The sequence below is a fragment of the Dromaius novaehollandiae genome, chromosome 4 (genome assembly GCF_036370855.1).
Source record: "Dromaius novaehollandiae isolate bDroNov1 chromosome 4, bDroNov1.hap1, whole genome shotgun sequence".
In the NCBI taxonomy this organism is placed as follows: domain Eukaryota; kingdom Metazoa; phylum Chordata; class Aves; order Casuariiformes; family Dromaiidae; genus Dromaius; species Dromaius novaehollandiae.
Window position 1 is genome coordinate 18,783,850 of NC_088101.1, and position 22,409 is coordinate 18,806,258.

Below are 22,409 nucleotides of genomic sequence, written 5' to 3' on the forward strand. Positions count from 1 at the left end.
AGAAGAGATCATCTTTCATCAGAGACAGGAAATCCTTTAAAACAACCTTTATGATTGAAAAGGAGAAAAAATAGCAAATGAATGTTACAGCTCATATTCCTTGGGTGTGACAAAATGAAACTTGCAAGGGTAGAATTCAAAATCCTGGAAAGACTAGAGCAAAACAGGGTATGGGCTTCCCTCGTCAAAAGATACACCAGAGGTGCAGTTCCAGATTAAAAAAAAACGCCTTTTTTGTTAACTTCCACAGAGCAGCAAATTAATAAGTATCCCCATCAGTTAGTATTAATGACATATACAACAAACAATTGCAGACTCAACCATGATCTCAAATATTGGCACAAGTGATACTACCGCTCTCCAAGAAGAATGCTAGTTTATTTACTCTAGCACCTCGCACATCTTTATGTACTGGTTTACATACTTTTTTTAATGTCCAATGTTTCACAGGCATGGAGTACAGATATGTGCGCATAGACACACACGCATGTGTGCACGCAACTGCATGAACCCAAACTCAAAATAAACAAACTTTGTAGCTGGTAGGTTCATACACACATACTGATTTCAGGTTCTTTTTAATCCTAGAAGCCAACCGTTGAATTCCATTACATTGGTTCCACAGAGAATTATTTCAGTAAAACCAAATAAAATCTTTTCATCTTTTCAGCAGATTTCATGAGTATAGTTTAGGTGCGTTTACCAGCTAGAAATCATCCTGAAGAAGTGTCACGCTGTACCGATTTCTTGATGACACAAGAATCACAGCTCATTTGACACAGGATGACTCAAATATTGAGTCTGGGTTCAGAAAAATATCAGCAAATTTTCCATAACAGTAGCAATACTTTAGCAGCATGGGACCATAGCAAATTACTGTTCAAGCAGTGCTACATTTCCCATATTATTTAAATATAGCATAAGAAAAATGAGAAAAGCATTACATAATTTCACTATGCACACTAAACAAACCCAGATTATACATGTGAATTTGTTAAGTGTCCTAGGCACTGGCATTTATTCTTTCCTGAGTCTTCAGAAAAACACCTTATTTCAAAGACGTGACAGAGTAGCTTTCCGGATAAGTAAAGGTAATTGCAGCCTGAGGCCTCTTGGTAGTCTCAGCTAATCAGCCTCCTGGCTGGTGCCATCCCCCTTGCTCTGGCTCCTGATCGCAGCCACCCTTGAGCAAAATGAACCATTTCAGCATACTAAATTGGCAAAAAGTCAATCACACATTTAGTTACTTAATTTTTTTTGCCAAGTTAGATTTCAGTGGGCTTCGCATGCTGAAACAGCAGAACATGGGTTCAGAGGAGCTCCAGGGCCAAGGGGAACATTGTAGGGGGTGGACCACCCGCTGCTGCCACAGAACAGCACCCACAAAGCCACATCGGCAGCAAATGCAGGTCCGGATGTCACGGCCACGCTGTAGCAAGCACCACTTCCAGCAGCACGACATTGCAGGAGATGAAAGGAAAATGGAGAACTTTGACGTCCAGTTCTGCTAACCTGAGAGAACACCTTCTGAAGGACCTGTGTCACTCTCTTCCACCAACAACATATATAAAGTTATTACACTACAGTGATTTCATCAGGCCTACAAAGATATTTATAGTTATACGGCTGGCAAACTAGCAGTAGAGATTGCACAAGAACATGCTCTAAATTCCTTATGTAATGAGCAGCATTTACTATTACAGCCAATTTTACAAAACTGCTTCAGCATTTTAACTTCAAACCCAAAAAAGTAACAGCACATATTTAAAAAAACATGAAGAACAATCTCTTCATATATCTTAAAAATGGAAGCAATTAAGTCTTGTACTTTTTCCAATATCATCAAGGACACTGGAAAATTGCAGAGAAAATATGAAGATTGCCAGGAATTATACTATTTTTGTAGATGAAAGGATGGGGAAGAAGTAGGAGGAAAGTGAACTACCTTCCATATTGCTTAGTTAATTTTCCAATTCAATTATCAATGCTTTTACTTCAAAATTTACCACACAATTGCAGAGATATGAACTGCTACCAAATCTTGCAAACACGGTTCAAATTCTCAGTCCAGATCCACATTATTACCTTTAAGCTACACTTAACAGAACTCCCATGGAAACGAGGTGAGGTTGTTCCTAACCCAAAGGTAACGAGCATGGCTTGACCAGTCAGTTTCTCCAAATCTCCACTTCTTCTATCCAAGAATAAAACTAGCCAGCCTTGAAATTTTTTGCATTCTTGTGTCTTATATCAAGATACTCAGTAAGTCAATCATAACCTCCAAAAGATTCTACTACTCTGCATTCTAACCAACCTACAGATCATGTGGGGTTTTTTTTAAGGATCGAATTCCTACGCCTGCAAGAAGCATCAAATATTGCTGAATTTGTACCTTAAGATGTGTTGTATGAACAGTTTTTAAAAGCATATTTATGTAATGGAGAAGTAGAAGGTGCACGCATAGATAATTGTTCAGGCGTTGGCATCGTAAGAAGCCTTCTCCACCAGGCAGAAGCACAGGTTGACTGCATCTTAAGAATAAGAAAGTGCTGGAACATATACAGCAGTGCTGTATTTTAAAAATACACCTGCTCCCGTCAGGTGGGTCCAACGTTCTTCCCCAGACCTTAACCACCACAGAGTGCGATTAGCCCATATTCATTAAAGTGAAGTATGTAGCAAGTACTGTGCAGATCCAAATTAGAAAACCACTGAAATTAAGATTTTCCACGCATGGAAATCAGTGATATTAACATATCTATTATATACGCTGCTTTGTGACTACATTTACATCATCTTAAACAGCCATAATACTTCAGAAAAGAACAGAAGACAATATTTTTTCCTGCAATTTAGTCTACCCTTTTCTGCATAATTAAGCTAAGGAGACTGCCATTATTTGCCGTAACTTCTAAGAGGTTTAAAAGCTGCCGAAAACGTATGAAGATGTCACAGAACTATGAATTTCTCCTCTCTCAAATCTACTTTCGCCCATCACCCTAGCTATCCTTTTATCCTATGGGAAGGAAAAAAATGACCTACACTGGACAGTAGTAGATAGCAGTTTTCCCTTACATGATTTATTAAGAATGTAAATAGCAAATAATCTTAAAACTGCATTATAGTCCAGAGGTCAGGCTTTTTGTTTTAACATGATTTTCGTTATGAAGTTTTTCTTCTCATTTCTTATTGGTACTTTTGAAAACTAACATTAGTTTTATTTGTGACATGATATTTATATGATGTTTCAAAAAAAATCAGTATCATATTCTATCTAACAGCATCATAATTTAGGAGTTTCTTCTGTTCGTCTTACAAGTCATCTTGCAATAGTAACAGAGGAAACAGTACATCCTTGGAACAACTGAGGGATCAAAACAGGAAGGTGTTGGGCATAAAATGGGCTATATTACTTTAAGTAGTCTGATAAGTTTGTTTGTTTGTTTGTTTTAAACATACTAACCTATAAAAACTTTACACATAGTTTAATGAAGTGGATCTCTAGTACCTGAAATACTTATATAACGTACCTTATGAGGAGGCGTTTTTACAATTATTCAACATCTATCTAGCAGAAATTTCTCATTAGAAAGTAACTGACTTCAAAGAACCAGCTTTTGGCTTCCTATTGGTCATGGTTTCTAGCTTGTTCTTCTCCCCTTTCCCTTTTCTACTATTTACCTCTACATCAGGCTTTCTGTGCATGTTTCTAAATGACATACGTCATGTGAGTAATCTTTTCTGGTAGAAAGTGTAATTTATTTTAATTGGAACTGAAAACTTGTTTGAGGGGTGGCAGGAGGAAACTGTTCCTATTTCCTGCTATAGTTCTCTCAGCATCTAATTACACCCATAAAGAGGAACAATGGGGAGGCTGTGTGTTATTCAGTTTAATGTGCTTAATTACACGATTCCCTGTATGCATGCAAATACGCCAGAGCCTCACAACTGATAGAGCACCCACACAGTATCATTTATCAGCTATAGCAATTGTGCTTTGAGATCACAGACATTACACCATCTAGGTGGAAATACTTATTTATACATTACAAACAGATTTCCAGTTCTCCAGAAAAAAAAAAAAAAAAAAAAAAGAGGAGAGTATACCAGAGGAGATACTGGAGCAAAAATTCTAACCACTAGCATTCATATTTTCCACAGAATTCTTGGCAATATAAATTCTTTTCTCCCAAATAAAAGCATACCCGTCTAACTTTTCCCCATTCTCCTGCTATAGACAGATGCTTTGGTGAAATGCTTTCTTATATCCCCATACCCCAAAATACTGGCAAGAGCTGAACCAAACAGCTCACTCTCAAGTTTAAAGGTATTTGGGCCCAAATCTTGAAATGGAATAAAGGTAAAAAAAGAATTTGTTGCAAGTCAGATTATATCATGAAGACACAACCCGTACACATAAAGATTTATTTTTACTCATGATTACACAAAAATCGTATTTTAAATATTACCCATCACTGAGTCCAAGGTTTCAGTTGCAACAATGACCCATCAAGCAGTCTCTGTTACTTTTCTTTCTTCAAAGTCTTGCATAAGCAGTAATTTGTGAGTCCAAAGGCAGACAGGGAAAGTAGCTTGCCAAGGAAAGCATAGATTAGACAGCTACAGGCACTCAAAGCAACATTTATGAATATTATGCTCCCCTCCACATGCTCCTCTAAGCTTAACAGTGAAAAATCTTCAGTCAAACGCTGCAGAGTAATAGCTATTAACAACGGCTCCATTGTCAATACTGCCTGCCACAGGAAGGACATGTGAAAGAATTTGGTCTTGGGTGAAGAACAACCCAGTGCTTAGAGAATCACTCTACCAAGGCTAGATTTTTCAAAAATAAAGTCACAAGGGGGAAAAAAATGAGTAAGAAAAAAAACACACAGGAAAAGGAACTGCACATGGTCCTTCTATGAAGAGTCAAAGAATCGTTTCATAGGCTTAGCGTGAGAAGGTCTGAGCTCAGAGTGAGTCACTGGGGTTCTTGGAGCAAAACAATGTGGATAATTGATAAAATAGGGGCAGCTATTAAGGGGAATAGTCCTGATGCTTGAAGAATATGATTGCTTCTGCAAAGAGTTAATCTCCTTCCCTCATTACACTGTTGAAACAGTAGGATGTCTGTTCAGAAAAATGGTGTTAAGAGGGAAGAAAGAACGTGTGCAAGTTGGAAGATGAGCAAAGAAGTAACAGAATTTAGCCCTGATCTAACTTTGAAGCTGGCCCTGCTTTGAGCAGGGGACTGGACCGGGTGACTTTTAAAAGGTACCTGCCAACCTAAATTTCACTATGATTTTAAGGAAAGGGCTTATGCGGAAAGAATATAAAAACAACAGCATTATCTTTATTACAGAAAGAAATCCCATGCTGAACAAAAGCTCTATTTTGGAGAATAAGTCACTGATGACTGGAGATAGCGTTTGATGAAATGAGAGTAAAAGAACCTGCAAATGTGAGAGAAGATAGATTTCTTTTGGCAGACTAATGCTTTGAGTTTGTTTAAACTAGCTTAAGCGAGTAATTTAGCTTCAATAGCACAGAAAATAACTGTTATTGATACAAAGTTTTAACCCTTACCCAGTCAATTAATATTAGACCTGAAAACCTTCTCCATAGAGCTTTACATAAGAGCTAGGAAAGCTGATATCATACTCCTGATACTCTTACAGATTAAAGAAATCCAGCACTTACAGTTCTAGAACACACACGGAACAAGATCTGATTAACGTCAAAACTTCAAATTTCTGCTTATGCAATTGAAACATTTCCTTCTGCTATAAAAATTTGCACAAAGCAAAGGCAGCAGATTTTCATCATTTCATTTCATTTCCACCTCAATCCAATACAAATCCAGTTCCTTTTTCACTGCCTCCCCCAATGAGATAACTTGCAATTTCTCCCAAATGCTTATTTAGAAAGAGACATTCAGACGTTGAATAAAAGGTTGATTCGCATTATGCACTTATGCTTCTCTTCTCACATGCATATACACACGTTTGCGTGTGTACATATACATACATACATATTTAGGCCTATGACTGTAGCAACAGCTGGACACTGTTGCGTTCTGGTCTTCCCGCAGTGGTTTGCCATGCTCTTGCACAGGAAAGCCTCATGGCCTTGATGGCAGCAGCAAGACAACACACCAGACATTATCAGGGGCGCACCACCAGATGGCATCTTCAACCAGTTACATTTTAAACAGCTAATGGCTTCAGAAGTAGGTTGTGCATTGGATAAAGTCTTCGTTTTCTGTGGCCTCTGTATCACAAAAAGCGGAAGCCATTTTTGCACCCCCAGATTGGTAGCCATGACCTGAAAGATGCTTTTGCATTGCTAAAATGGCCAGCCTCCTGAGAACGCACTTGCTCCCTTCCCAAGAAGCCAGGAAACCACAGAAATATTCTGCATCTTGCTTTGCGAGTGACCTCTCCCTGCACTTCTCCTTAATACCTCTTCTCTAATATTACAACAAAATCCAAACACACCGTGTCCACGGAGTCAAACAAAACTTACCTTCTTTGACATTCTTTTGCATTGCTTTCTGACTAGGAAGAAAATTCTATTTTATTAATTTTTTAAAAATGCCAATTTTCTGATTCTACTATCAAGAAGCTCATACTAGGTGCAATGCCATTGCTTGCCACAGAGGGACTGCTCATCTACACAGGATCTAATTACATAAGATTCTGGCCCTCTAAATTAAGCAGCACTTTTGACCATAAGTAACCTTTATGTGTGTTTGAAAATAAAGTTTTCACACTATAATTAGCACATCTATTTCCAGTAGCAGATACCTTACTAGAAAAGCCATGTGATTCTAACAGTACCAGTAGACTACAAACCTATTTTTAATCTGCTGCGATCAATCATTAAAATAACAAGTGTAACGCATACAACCCCCCCCCTCAAATCGCTATCATGATTATTTTATTGGTTTTGAAGAGCAAGCCCATCTCACTTCAGCACTGGGTTACAATGCTAATCTCATTTCAAGTTATATTTTGATTAAATGACTATCACCTGACATTGGTATAATAATTAATTGCAGATTTTAGACATACATTTTCTAGCTTTTTCTCATCTGAAGATGAGCTTTCCCTCAAAGGAGCTTTAACTTTTCAACCACAGTTTTTGAGCTTGTTTGGGAAAAAAGTATAACCTAGTTTTAAGTATGTTGACTAATCTCACCAACAGCTCTTAAGACTGTTTCTCTTTACTTTTAATTATGTACCTGCACTGAGGCTAGCTTTCTCCCTTTTACTTCCAGTCTGATTAAAGAAAAAAAAAAAAAAAAACACCACAAAGGAAATGAAGTGGAACAAAGCAGCAACATTAGCCTTCATAATTTATTGTTTCAGACAACTCTGGTCTCTTATAAGGACTATTGCCTGTGACAGAAAGTAAGCCAAGCAGAAAGAAAATGAAGTGCTCATGCACTGCCACTTCACTGAAGGATGAAGTCACAGGATTGATTTCTGTGACCACGAGCAATGCCTCCAACCCACGCTGCCACTCGGCAGTTCTCAGACTGAATAGAGAGAGAGCACTGAACACAGCAGACAACACGCAGGAAAGATAAGCTGCAGCGTGCTTGTTTTTGTTTTAAGTTTACAGATTTAAAATGATTAAGTCTTCTTTATTAATACAGATTAATAAATAGTAAGTCTGACACAGTCCACTCAAATTAATCTCCTTGATTATTCAGGAACAGTTATCTTTTGTCTGGCTGGATAAAATCCTGTAGTAAACCCTCATAAGCAGTTCATTTTGATTTCCGACTTCAATCTATTTTGATTAAAACAATCCTCTTGTGGTATTTTCCACTTGTAGAGGTAGAATTTTTTTGCAGAGGTAGATGGGGGGCGTGGAGGAAGAAGGGAATAAAAGTGAGTCAAATATTCAACACAGCAGCTTTCAAAAGCACCTTCTGAAAGCAATGATGCTGAGGCACCTAATGAGCCCAAAGGATTCTCTGCAGCACTTCTCTTGCACTGAGCAAAGACTGCTTTTGATTCTTGGCCACAGGCTGTAGAACTGGGGCTTAATCCACTCCCTTGTGTCCTTGGGTTGCCTGTTTTAAAGATACTGATGACATAGCTGGATCCAAAACAAAACAAGAAAACCCACAGAAAGCAACCACACTCAATTTAAAAAGTGCTTCAAGACCACTGCTGAACTCAATGGATCATTTATGCAAAGTGTTTATTATTATTATTATTATTATCATTCATGCAATAAAGGAAGGCATAGGACTTAGATTCCTCTTCAAATTTTAATTCTTGCCAAACCTTCTCCAGAGGATGAGAAGCAAGATCCTCCTCTCTTCTCAAAAATACTTTCTCAGGAAGTAATTAACATCTTGAGTGGTATTAATACCATTTCAACTAGATTTAGATGCCCAGTCCCAAGGAAAAGAGAAGCAGAGGCCAACACGGCCACTCTGGAAAAAGCACCATGGACCAATTTGAAACTCAGTCCCCATTTAATGGTTTGAAGCCCTAAAAAGGGACATAATGACCCTATGGGTCAGGACAACATTTTGTGGCTTGACATCCTACCAGTACAAATAATGCACGCTATCCCCACACTCCCCTGGGAGTCACATTGACCAAGACTCTCTGAAACTAACTGGAAACTGAAAATACGCTCCTGCTCAGCACAATGAATCTTTACAATCAGTGAACATATTTAGAGAGCATGGTTTTTACAGAGCTCAAAGACAATTCTAAAGTATCAGATTTTTAAAATCTGACTAAAATGTTTTGAACTATAGTATATTTTCCATTTAGAAAGGTAAAATTCTTCACAGAAATTATCGTGTACACTTGAAAATCATTGTACAAATTCTTATCCAGATAAAATGCAGAAAATTGTATAGAGACAATATTTGCCTCAGTTCTACGAGTACTTCTTAGAATAATTAAAACGCCAGTGAAAAGGTATGTGAAAGGCAGGAAGAAGTAGGAAAAGAACCCATCCCAGAATACCAATCTTTCCCTGGACAAGCTTCATGCCCAACTTCTAATGCTACCTGAGTCATGCTCTAAGTTATGACTGGTAATTTCTGTAACCTCTCTTAGGAAAGACTGTGCTAGGCATCTCCTGTGCACTTGCCTGGGTGTCACAGGAAGGCTTTCGTGCCGGAAGGCTAGACGCACACCTGTAAGGCACAGAGGAAGGCAAGAAGCAGCTGGTGTTATTTCCAAAAGTGCAACTGGACCCTGAACAGTAAGAGCACACATCTGTACAGCAATTCCCAAATCAGATAAACACAGTGGTTTATCGCATCAGGATACAGTCTCCAAGTGGCAATTATCAGCTAACGAAAAAACGCTGTTTGTCTCTGGCTTGCTATTAGTCCACCCCCTCACACTCCTCCAGTTCCTTTTTTTCTCTTTCATAACTGTTCCCAGCTTGATTTCTATACTATAGCTGCTCTACAATTGCTGCAGGTATGGTATGAATAGTATAGAATCCCCCTTCCCTCCATACACAAAAATCTTTATCCTCTCTTATCTTACACACACAGAAGAAAAAAATGAAGGGAACTTGAATTTGTGCAAAACTATCAGATTTTTATTTTGCTGGGGGGGGTGGAATAAAAAGTGAGACAATATGCTGGAATTCCCCTCTTCCCCTTTCTGGGTCTTACTCATGTCAGTAGCTGCTCCATCCAAAGTGGAGGAGCGGGGAATGTGGGTGGCTGTGATTGCAGCACTGGCTTCCCACACCTCTTCCCCAAAACAAGTGACAACTTGAGATTGGGTTAAATTAACCTGAGGCCAGAATCAAAAGGAGAAATAATTAGGCAAAGCAAAGAGAACACAAAAGGTTAGAAATAAAGAGGTGCTTTGTTCTTAAGAGTATTATTATACAGTGCAAACATCATAGTTATTTTAGAAAAAGAAACCAAGAGTCAAGGATTTAGAACTATCAAATTCTAACTCAAGTTGTGCCCCTGATTACATAATTACAAAGCAAAGATAAAACCTTCTTCACAAGTTTCATTTCTTTCCAAAAAAAATCTTTGAGAAGCTAAAAGAAATACCACTGCTATGACAGCACATGTCTTTGTGGAGTAGCCCTAGAAGAAATGCTAACAAGCTGTATTGTGCTATAAATATTTATATACGGAAGAAGTATTCACACACTAAATAAGATAAAAGTGAGATGGTCAGAACAAAGCCCTGAAAAAATTTATAGAATTGCAAGCATTTGTTTTTGTATTTTTGCGGGTGATTATTTTTTAATCAATGCAGCTTCTGTGCTGAATTGATGCGTAATACGTATTTGCTCCTCCATTCCACAGCATCAAATTAAGCTCCATTTCTGAAGGGAATCTGAGATTCAATCATTTCACTTCAACTTATTTGACTATATGATTTTTGCACCAAAACAAATTAACTACAAATGGATTATTTATATGGAGTAACAAGTGAGGTAGTTGTAAAGAATACAGGCTGTAGTATCCACTGTCTTGGCAATAAGGATGGATTTAAGCAGCTGCTACTAGAAAACATCAGCTCTGCCAAAACATCAGATGCTAATGTCTGAAGCAGCTCAATTAAGCTACAAGATGCAATCACTTTGTTCTACCAGGGATCCAGGCAGGCATGTTTCAATCTCTGTCTGGAACCGACAGAAGCATTTAGGGAAGGAATAGATCAAAAAAATCAGTACATGCAGCCTTACATCCTCACCCTCTTTTGGAAGTCCCAGTTTTTAAGCCACAAGTGACTTGGTATATTGTGAGTTCCCAATAAAGAATGCAAAGGAGCTGCAGCAGTGGCAGTTTCAATCAGCAATCCCATTAAAAGATCCAATCTAGTTCACTTCAGCTGTTAGGCAGCATGTTTAGATCATAAATTATTTTTACCAGTACTTTAATGTGCAGGTTCTCTGTATTTTAATAGCATATCACTGTTGAATAGGTTAAGGCAAAGAATTATTACAACAGCAAACTGCACTCAAAATTGTTGTAGACATGCATACATTGAGAAAAGAGTATACCTCCCCCACCATAAGAAGAGATAGCAAATATTTTTTTCATATAGTCTATTCCATGCATTAAGTCAGAGAACACACCTGCTTTACACAGGCACGTGAAAGCAATGGACTATCCGTTTGCTTTCAAGAAGAATGCAAGAACAGAAAGTGCAATTGATACTTTCCTTTTCCTCTTCTTCCACAGTTTGTAATTACCTGTAGTGTTGAAGTCATATGATTTATGCACATAAGATCCAGAATTGATGTTTAAGGTAGAAACAAGTAGAAGTTTCAACCTACCATTCACCTCACTGCAGCCAAAGCTAATTTTCCTATGAGGGAGAGGAATTATTTACAGGCAATTTTTTCTGGAAGCATTTGCTGAAATTTGCTGAATTGAATATTGCTGAAAATTGGTTGTCTCACCAGTCCACACTGGGAATGTATACCAGTATAATGATGCAGGTATACCAGGAACATGGAAATCTCAGTCACTTTATGGCCCGAATGAACAAAATATTAGCATGTTCTGACAGTGACTAGCAATACAGTTAAAACTGTTGTTACTGCATCTCACAGCTGAAAGATACCACTACGTGGCTGAGATACAGAACAAATAGTGTCATACTGTAACCAGCAGACATGAACTACTCACCATGAAGTTTTGGAATTTGATCATGTAAATGCTTTCTCTGATACGCAAAACTAAACATTGTAGTTCTAACAGTAGCTTGGAAATTCAATAGTCTCCTCAACAGTGATGATGGTACATTAGGTTTAGAGTATAAATTAAATTACTGAAGTGTGAAATAGAGAAGTTTTAACTAAAATTGCTTTTACTGAAATGTTAATTTCAGACAAAACTTGATGCTCTGCTAATACAGATAGATCTGCATTACTTGTAGGCCCCTAACAAGCAGTCTTGTTTATTTTCCACACTGGAATTCTATCTTGAGCAGCTTCAAATGTAAAAACCAGAAAAAAAAATTTAGTTTGGCTCTCCAATTGCATCAGACCATTTAAGTGTGTGCTACAGTTGGATGTAATTTTAAATGTTACTGCTTTTTTACTGTAACACGAGCACTTTTATTACCTTGCCTTAGCATTGATCACTTTAGCTAGAATTTCTTGATGCCTACAAAGTTTTAACTCATGCAGCACTGGCAGCCTACTGACATTATTTTAGGCTACCATGTGGAAGAAACTGGGTAAAGGAAAAACGTATGTGGAACATGATTAAACATTCAGACCCAAGAGGCCCTCTTATCCCATGGAATAATTTCCCCGGGAAGCATTTGGAAGCCTCAAAGACCTTAAAGGCTAGAATAGACAAAACAGTGGAGAATCACCACGTACTGGCAGGAAAGGGCTTTCCCTCTACAGTCTTTTTATGGGCCTATAATGCACAAAAGGCTTCTGAAGGCCATCAGAGTTGCCTACAGTTGTCCCCACCCAGGCTACACTCCTATGGCTAGGACACCCCTCCCACTCCCTACCCCATCAATTTAGAGTCCATTTGCAAGCTCTCAGTGTCCTCTCTACAATACAAACATTACAAGCAAAGGAAGTATTAAAGTTATATATCCATACCACTGTGATGTTCAACTAAGCCAATGCATTTTTCTTCCCAAAATAAAATACAGTTAAACTGAAACTAGGTATACCACCCCTCAACATGAACAGGATCAGTACTTATATTCCTACAGGAAATACACATGTGCCCTACCTTAAGTTATGCAACATGAAGAGAACAGAGAGAAAGGCTCTGCAAGCAACAGTTTTCTTTGCACCTACAACATCTGTAAACATAGGAGCAGCAATACTAGGTCTATCAGAGAAAACCAATATGGCCAAGGAACAGACCTGCAGAGGCTGAGACAATCATTTCCCTTTTATAAAACTTTCTACACAGTCACATTAGGCTTTTATTCTGCCTTCATCTGGTGCTCACCTGTCTTCACATACTAAGCTGCAGGCATGTGGCATTCCAAAAAGCTTTGAACACAGGGCAGCACTCAGTTAAGGCTTTCTCCAGAAAGCATCCAAAGTTTTAGATCAAGAAGATGTATTTGTTTTACCTAATTTCCAGTTTTCTTAAATGGGGGACTGATAGATGCCACCCCTGTGCCTGCACATGGCCTGCCTGTTGTCACCAAGCCAGAAATCCTCGTCACTGCTACTGCTGGCGATGGTACTCATGCAAGCAGAATTGAGAACATCTGTCCTGTGCAGCTGCCTGTGTAATGTCCATGCATTGCACATAAATACCATATGCAAAAAAGCAGAGTTTTATAAAAAGGAATATGGCTTAGATTTCTGTGTTCTTGGTTTACTAGAGGAAACTCTTAATAATGATGGGCAGAGGCTAACTAAAGTGAGTGTACACTGAGTACATAAAATGAGAGACGTCACACATTACAGGTAGACACAAAGCACACGTTAATAATTTTTAAAATAGATATCAGCAGAAAAAAAAAGGACTTACCTTAAAAACTCCAACACATCTCTTACAAGTTTATTCACGTGTGCAATCAAATATGCAAGATACACCATGTTATTTTCATTCAGCCTCTTTACAACTAATGTTATCCTCAAGAAATATAGTCCAAAAGGTATAGGTAAAGACAGGTAACAACAGATATTTGACAAACACAGCACTTAGTTTCAGTTTCAAACATATCACTTACTCTGTAGTTGAGTATGTAGTTTAAGAAGGTGTAAGTTAGAATCACAGAATAATTAAGGTTGAAAGGTCATCTAGTACAATCCACTCCGCTCAAAACAGGGCCAAATTCAAAATTACATACAGCTTCAAAGCTGGAATTGGCTGTTGTCATCAGTTACTTTGTTGTTGAAATCAACTTCAGTAATGTGACCTTTGGCCTCTTGTATTTTATCCCATCCCTTCCAGATTAATAAAACTATTTAACCCTTTGCAGCTGGTGGCGATTTCTGTAGATGTAGGAGAACATTAATGCAGCATGTTCCAAAAGTGCAATTTTGGTTGCTTTGAAAAGGGCCAGTAAACTGTGGCCCATTTAATGTCAATAAATCACATACCTAGTCATTAAAGTTAACATAAGTGTTGGCAAAAGAGAGCTCCACATTTAAGATGCGACAGAACTAAGGTTTCAAGTGCAACTTTTTAAAATATGCATTATGCTATATGTTCCTTAATTATATAGTCACTTTCTGCTCTTTTCCAAACACCACACAGAATGAACCACACTCATGCAGTGAGCAACTATTCAAGTTGTGTTCTGCTCACCTGTATGAAATATGCTTTAGTTACAAAAGTTTTAGAAATCTTACTCTGAAGACAGCATGATCAGCTTGCTTGCATACCTTCAGCAACACTCAGCATAACAGTATCTCATCGTTCCAAGAGACGTGAATTAGTGCCTTCCCAACACACGTGAACCAAAATGTCCATTTTACAGACTGGGAGCCAAGCAAGGCAACATTCATGTCAAAGGCTTCACCTAAATTTGTTTTTTCTGACGTAACATATTCAGAACCTAAAGAACTTATAATTGTACAGATAATTCTATAATATAAGAAAGTATATAAACACATACCCATGCACAAAAAAAAAAAAATATCTGTGCATTAAGGTCAAAGGGACACATGCTTGGCATGCAGTTAAGAGTGTTCAGTACCTGGCAGATTTTAGACCTGCAAGTGAAGCCCCCATGAAAACAAGCAGGTAACTTGCTAGCCATTATGCAAAGGATAGTGTAAGTCACTTGCCCACACTCATTCTGTTTAAGAATGAGCCTATATAATAAGGCCACATTAAGTTAGCCTGGCAATCCTAATCCTGGCATTTCTGACAGTGCTTGGAAGTGTTACTTCAGTAAATATTGCAGTCAGGGAGGTTCAGAGCCACACTTCCTCAGCCTTTAAAAAAAACAATTAAAAGTGAGCCAATCTGTCCATGTGTCATTATACTGCTATGTACATAAAATAGGTCAGGAAATCCTAAAGCTGTCATACCAACATCTTTCATCTGAATGCTGAACAGCTGTAGCCTAATGGTAAATCAACCTCATTAAACCCATGTCCTTGAAACAAAGACCACAGGCCTCTAAGAAAAGAGGGTGTAGAGGAAAAAGTCAGGGCAGAATCCCCCCATGGAAGGTAGCAGCATCCCATTCCCCAGCTATGTGCCTGCTCCTTTGGGGGTGGAGCTGGTGTGGGTATTCCCACAACATTGCAGACAGCCAGAAAGCACCCCATAAGCCCAGCACCCCTGGCTTGCTTCTTCCCCCAGCCAGGGACTTGGATGGGCCTACAACCCTGTGCCAGCACCTTGCTGCTGCCAGTCACAAGACACAGCTCTATACTGGTAACTTCTGCTTATTTTCCCGCTTTGCCTGCCCAGCCACTCTCTATCACCCTCCGACTCACTCTTGGCCATTTCCTTGTCTCCACGCTTTCCACCTCCAACATATACTCTTAGCTGAGTCAAGTGTCCAGTCTCATCCACTTCCCTGTTGTCTGTTCAGCAGTCCCTGTTACCCAAGGCTTTAAGAAAAGCTTTTCATGTTCTCTAACATTTATGAAGAACATGACAGATACCACGAGTTCCTGGACTAATCCACAGTGCTCTTACTTTAACAGTTATGGTCTTCTCTCTCTTCCCTTTGATGATCATCTTCTCATCACCCAGCTACAGGCACATGTTTCTGAAAGATGAATGCATCTGCTGCAAACAATCCCATATTAATCATTAATGACTGTCACTCTTCAAGAGGTCTGTTTGCCCTATTTAAAACCTATTTTCCTCTCCATTGTATCAGTATATTTGTTTGTTCTTCTGTATGTTTGAAAAAGCATTTGCTCCACTCCAGTTATTTCTTGACTGCCTGTATTCCTTACACTTTCACCAGATCATCAGACAATTGATACTCTCTTTATCCAGCCATCTGCCGGCCTACTACTAATATAGAGCAAATTGCAAGGCCCACAACAACACGCCTCACAAGCTTTTCCAGCCTCCTTTCACATTTTTTTCTTCTTTTGATGATCACTTTCATGACTCCAGCTTTCATGTTTCTTCACACAGAACATTAGCACTTCTCAGCTACCCCACTAACAAGCATTAGGAGTCCACCTTTCCTACATTAGCTTAAAAGAGAATAACTATCAGCCACCCTGAAGAATACTGCAATATCACAATCACTGCATGAGAATAATTCTAAAAGCAGGAACAAAGCAAGATGTAGGCTCCACTGAAAAAAGAATCAAAGACTTAAATTATACCAGTGATCTACAGTGGGGGTAAACCTCAGGAGATTAATCACCAAAACTCAATTCAGAACAATTCAGGCACCTTCAAAAGCATTTAAGAAAAGAAAAGGCGGGGGGGGGGGGTGGAAATGTCAAAGATGGACTTATGGAAAGCAGCTGGGACAGAGCAGGCCTGTCCTCTGACAATCTGTATGTCTCATTGGATAAAAATAAATAAATAAAAAACAGGAAGGGAGAATTTCTGCATGTTTTCTCTCTCAGTTATGGACCCCAATGTTGCATCTCTAGAACTTCTTCCATTTAATGTCCTGAAGAGTCTGTTTTCCTCCTTTTAAGGAAAAGGCTGTAGGATTCTATTCTATTCTCAGTCTATTCAGAGGAACCTTTTCATCCTATTTCCTTTATTCATCCATGAGCTGCAACATGATTGACACCTTTTCCATCACAATGATAAGGCAGCATGACAAGCTATTACTACATAAAAGGATACCCATTCCCTCCTCAGGTCAGCCTAGAATCCCCTATTTGGATGTTACTTAAAGAATTACAAGCTTTAACAACTTTTAAATCATTCTAGTCCAGACACTACGCTCTTAAGTTTTGGAGAGGGTTTCCTGAAAATGAAGCATCACTACTTCTTTATAGTTTTTGGTGAATGCTGCCAGTACTGACCATACAGACTGGTAACCCTTCTTCTGGAACAGAAGAACCTATTTCCTTGACTCTTGTCAGGGCTTCCCAGAAACAAAAGTGACAAGAGGACTTGTCGTCTTAAAACAAGCTTTATGGTTAGGATTCATCATCTAGGCTGTCTGGAATTAGCAATCTTTTGCCCCACAACTAACTTCCTATGCTACAGATGGCTTCTTGCCAAAAATACATTCGTCTTTGATAACAGCAACAAAAAAGGAGGGGGGGGGTCACATTAGAGCAAGCAAATGCATTCATACGTTCAGAATACAGCGTGAGGCAGGAGACAATTAGAGAAGGAAGTACAAAGCATAAGGCATTTCCTGAGAATTAATGAGTGGGTGGTAATGTTTGATAGTCAAGGACAGAATGGGTTCTGCAACCAGCACAATTCATTAATCCCCCAGGCAACACAAACTGAGATTCTGCTAATTTTTTTTCTTTTTTGCTCTACTTGTTATTTTCCTTAACATTCAATTAAAATTTCTGTTTACTGTAACGCCATTGTTCCTGCAGAGCCAAACTGTGACTGTACATCTGAATTGTGCTACTGTGGTAAAGGACATCTATAAACTTATGGAATTAATATCTAGTACAAGAAGCTAGACACTTTTTCAAGTTTAAGAAAATTCTCCTACTCTTCCACTATAGACTAAAATGGCTATCTAGCTTAGAAACAAAAACATCCAGCAGAAATGATCCTTTCCTCTAATTTACAAGCTGCTTGGCGGCCTCCGTTATCCTAGTGGCAGCAGACAAAGAAAGAATCAAGTATTGAGGAGGTCAAAAGATTGTGAAGCTTCCTTTCAGCTCCTTAGGAAGCCACACACACTAATGGCATTACTTAATGTCCCAAACCAGCAACCATCACCTCCACCATCATAACTCCATACTAACCTGTGACTGGTGCATCTATGTCCAGCAAATTTTTTTCCTGGCGTAGAATTGAAGCTCCCTCTGTTATTATTCTCAAAGCAACACTCTCTTCCAGCCTCCCTTCTTTCATAAGATGTGCCTTTAAGATATCCACACGGGGCTTTCCATCATTATCAAACACTTCCTTAGCTGTGAGCCGGTGACTTGGAGGAAATGGGACAGCTGAGTGGAGAAAAACAAAAATATCTGATCACTTTTTACAATAAAATCTCTATTACTGATAATGACGCATTTCAAAAGTCATCTCTGCTGCCAAATAGTATTAGCATGGATTTTCTATACACTGTTATAAACTTGTGGCTTATATTGCACAAAGAAGATCAAAGATACCATTAAAGCACACATTCCTCAGGTTAAGTTATTCATGCAAATGAGAACTGCAATTTCATGTTTTTAAAAAATTGAAAAGAAGATTTAGGCCATGTTTACAGGTAGAAACACTCAAACAAACAGTGAAAAGGATGTGGCAGCATCAGGGAGAGAAGGGAATAGAGCTTAAACTGCTCTAGTAGCATTACAAAATCTCAATACAATGTTCCCTCCATTAAGGCCATAAAATGCACCCAGGACAAGTGCAACATTTAATTTCTGTGCATGGACAGGCACAGAAATATTCCAATTAAAATGCTAAACTCCAAGATTGGCATCTCTAATGACTTGAAGAGGGGTAGAGGATGTCTTTTTGTGTTAAAACACAGTTATTTACACAAGAGACATTTGAACATCATCCAAGCACGCCTGAGTGCAAAAAAGACCACATTGAGCAAGAGCACAGTAGAGGATGCATCAGACTGAGGTTTAAAATAAATTAATAAATCAGAGGGTTGCCCTAGCAACACGCCGGTAACTAGCGATCTATGTATTGCCGTCACACAGGGTCTCAGGCTTGCAGCAAACTTAAGATGCTCAGGCTTTGGATCTCCTGAAGCCAGCTGGAGCGAGAAGCCTCAGAGGTGATGCTGTCAGCTCCCAGGCTGAGGCTGCAGCCTTATCCCAGCTTAACCCCTTTTCCCTCGCAGTTCAGTTGGAGTGGCATTAGGCACTGCCTGCCTTGCCAGCCGCAGGGTAATTGTACTGATCCCTGCCACAGCTGCAGCAGGGTCAGATTACACATGAGCTCTGGCCCGGGAGAGGGGCAGGCTGCAAGGCTGATCCCTGCTGGCCACATCCACCACCCAGCCCAGGCCCTGCCAAAGCCTCTGCCTCCTGGTAAGTGTTTTACCAGGAGCTCTGCTACCTTGCGAGAAATTAAATCCTCGTACAGCAGATCAATATGCCTGTTATTTTCCGTTTTCTTTACATTTAACAGTCCATGTACTTTAAAACAACCCATAAATCACACTCATGATCTAAAACCCAGCCCAAGAACTCTTTGCTTCCATTACCAGTAGGTAGCCAAGCAGATAAGCAATTTCATTTTACACTACTTTCCACACATGTTTTAAACACAAACTGTTTCAGAAAATGCGTTGTGTGTGCTGTGTGCATGTATAATTTTTTTCCTTTATGATGTCCTAGCTTCAACAGTCCATTCATCAAAACAGTCTGGTGTGGATTAAGGAATATGGAATACACTGAAAACTAAACTGGCTTTCATATTTAAAAATGGAACAAAAGAGGGACAGGGAGAAAGTTTATCAAGTCCCTGGCATCCCACCAGGATAGGTTTCCTCCGGAAGGATTATTCTGGAGGAATGACATCCATAACAAACAATAAAGTAAAAAGCAAACAGTCCCATCCCGTCCCCCAAAAACACACAAAACAAAAAAACCCCACAGTTTTGGAGAGTCCTTCTGCAGATCTGTACTGAGTTTCCCATTCAAGCTGCAAGAACTCCTACATTGTTTTTACATTAGTTTGTTTTAAATGGTACTTCTACAAGAAGAGTTAGACTTAAAAATCAAAAGCTGATTTTGCTTTTCACAGCTGCTGCAGCTAAGCCTGCCCCACGACACATAAAAATCAGACCATTGTTCGCATTATGAATCTTTCAAATATATCCACAGCAGGCCTCACTTCCTCAAAAGCAGGACAACTACATACATGAGCTATAAACAATTCATTATACCACACAGAAAAGAAAAATCAGTTAGAGAAGTTCCCCAAACCTTTATCCTCCTTCTGCCAGGGCTGGGAGGCGGGGCGCACACACACAAAAAAAACCCCAAACAAAACCCCAAAGGCCCGGCTAGTCCTAAGGATCCTGGATTTCTTGCATGAAGGAAGAAGAGGGAAAGTTCTACTTGTCTCCAATCAGTTTGGCAGAAAGAAGCATGTACCATTAGAAGCATGTACCATTAGCTTGCATTCCTTCAGCCTTTACTCTTCCCCTAAGTATTACATTAAAAAACAAAACAAAACAAAACCCACTATGCAGCATATCGCTAACCTTGAGGTAACAACAACATACAAGCATGTGCTGAAAGGGAGTTTTCACATTTATAAAGACGGAGAGCAAAAACGAGCAAGCAAGCGAGCAAACAAACCAAAAAAGCTGTAAGATGTTACCTAGTGGTTAACAGAAAAGTACAGCACACACTGCAGCACTGCAGGCAGATTTCTAACAAACATGTACCAGTAGCTAATTAAAGAAAAAAGATACTGTTCCAATAGCAGATGATTAATGATTAATTAGCAAAAACATGAGCAGTTGAATAGAGCACAAATTGCATCTTCCATTATGAGAATATTAATTTTGTATATACACATACACAAAGCTTTCACAGAAGAGCAACAGAAGAAGTGGTCATGTAGAAGTCCTTTAAACATAGTTCATTACTAGAATCACCAACAAATGCCAGAATCAATCAAAATCCTGTTATAAATATAATGAACATTTAATTTCCCCATTGCTTTATATGGCAACATCTCCATCTGAATACACAGGCATCTTTCATCTTCTCCACACCTGCTTTCTTTTTCTGCCCCCCCCTTTTTTTTTCCTCTAAAACCTATGCTATTAGCACTTGCAACAAATAATTACTTCTTTCCAGGGGTTTTGTTTTTATCAAAAATAAAACTGAGAGCCTAGCGACAGCAACTCCACACACAACATGCACGACAAGGAAAAGCACATAGCGTTGGGGCCCGCACCTCCGGATGCCGGCTTTGCCGGAAGGGAAAGGAGAACAGCTCAAGAGGCAGCAGCAGGAGGGAGGAAGAGTTGGCTGAAGCTGTTAGCACCTCTCCCCTCTCCCCAGGAGCAGACTCTGTGGACATTTTTTGTAAAAAGAAGTGGGAATCTGTAGTAAACAAAGGTCATAGGGGCGCACCTTGGAATATAGCCTGGGACGGAAAGAAAGGGAGAGGTGATATAATTGGCATGTAAATACTTAAAACATTTTCAAGAAGTTTAGTGACAAATGCCACGAATACAAGAACACTATACAAGAACATCACACGCTATCCGCTCTCTGTAAAACCTAAAAACTGGTCTCTACCTCAATTTACAACTGTTTAAAACCTTTTAGAGGTAAACAATTTTTTTCTTTGTCTTGGCATTAAAAAAGAAAACCACTCACGATGTGAAATACTATGATCATTTTTTGGTAATAAAAGACAAACAGACCACAACAAAAAGCAGTGAAAGATTTTAACCCTTTACCTTATCCTGTCAGTAGCATCCTCCTGAGATCCAAAACCACAAGAAAACACTCTAGCGCTTTAACCACCTACTGTTTTTCTCTTGTGCTTTCGGGTCTCTTGAGCATGTTCCAGCAAATGGAGAAAAAGATCAACCTGCTATTTTACAGTTCTTGCAGACTCTTGCAAAATCCATCTTACTGATAACACAGCCACTGTAAAGGTCAGACACACTGTTACAGTTTCTCTCAAACATTAAGCAGCCTCTCTAGAACAAATAAACCATGAAGAGCTGTGTGTGCTTAATTAGAATTGAACGTGTTTGTGTGTGTGTATAAATAAAATACAAGCATGCGACAAAAAGTATTATTTTGTTTATATATTATGCATTTAAAAACTAAGCTGTATACTATGTTAATACTCTCAGAGGAAGCTGCCCATAAGAAAAAGCTATCTTTCATCAATATTCAAGTTCCTTGCACTCCACCTCCCTTAACAACTACCTCCCAGAACAATACTTGTCAGGTAATTTCATAACAGACAGTACAACATACTTTTATTGAAAGTAAAAAGGCTTTTCTCATCATTTGTAGGAAAAATGCACCAATAATTATCATTTCAGTATTACAATGTATTGCATTTGTCCAATGGTAATTTGCAAATCTGCGTTTCAAGAAACATTCACACTATAGCAACAGCTAGACCTCAACTTCTTAAAAAAGGTTGAAACTTTTGCTCTATGTGTAAAAAAGCCAGGTTGTTCTGTAGCTCTATTTTTTACATCTATTTATTCATAATATTCACACTCAGGATACATAAAATTTTTCTCTACCACCTCAGAAACTCCAGCAAATGTGTCTTTTTCAGATGGGAATAACATATTTCAATAGTTAACTAAATGGCTTTTGCGGGATGACTTCTGCAAAGTTAGGCCCATTTTACAACTTGG

General features: G+C 38.9%; 1 protein-coding gene across 8 annotated transcripts in view; it reads right to left on the reverse strand.

Annotated features, from left to right (window-relative positions):
* Window positions 1-22,409, reverse strand: part of PPP3CA (protein phosphatase 3 catalytic subunit alpha) — a 207,406-nt gene that overhangs the window by 101,870 nt on the left and 83,127 nt on the right. For 6 of the 8 annotated variants that reach the window (XM_064510519.1, XM_064510524.1, XM_064510521.1 and 3 more), the window contains one exon: window positions 17,839-18,039. The exons of 1 other annotated variant lie outside the window; for it this stretch is intronic. In XM_064510519.1, coding sequence (XP_064366589.1) covers window positions 17,839-18,039 — 201 coding nt within the window. Of the gene's footprint in view, window positions 1-4,469; window positions 4,490-17,838; window positions 18,040-22,409 lie in introns of those variants that run through there. One more of the 8 variants, XM_064510527.1, reaches the window with a different exon arrangement.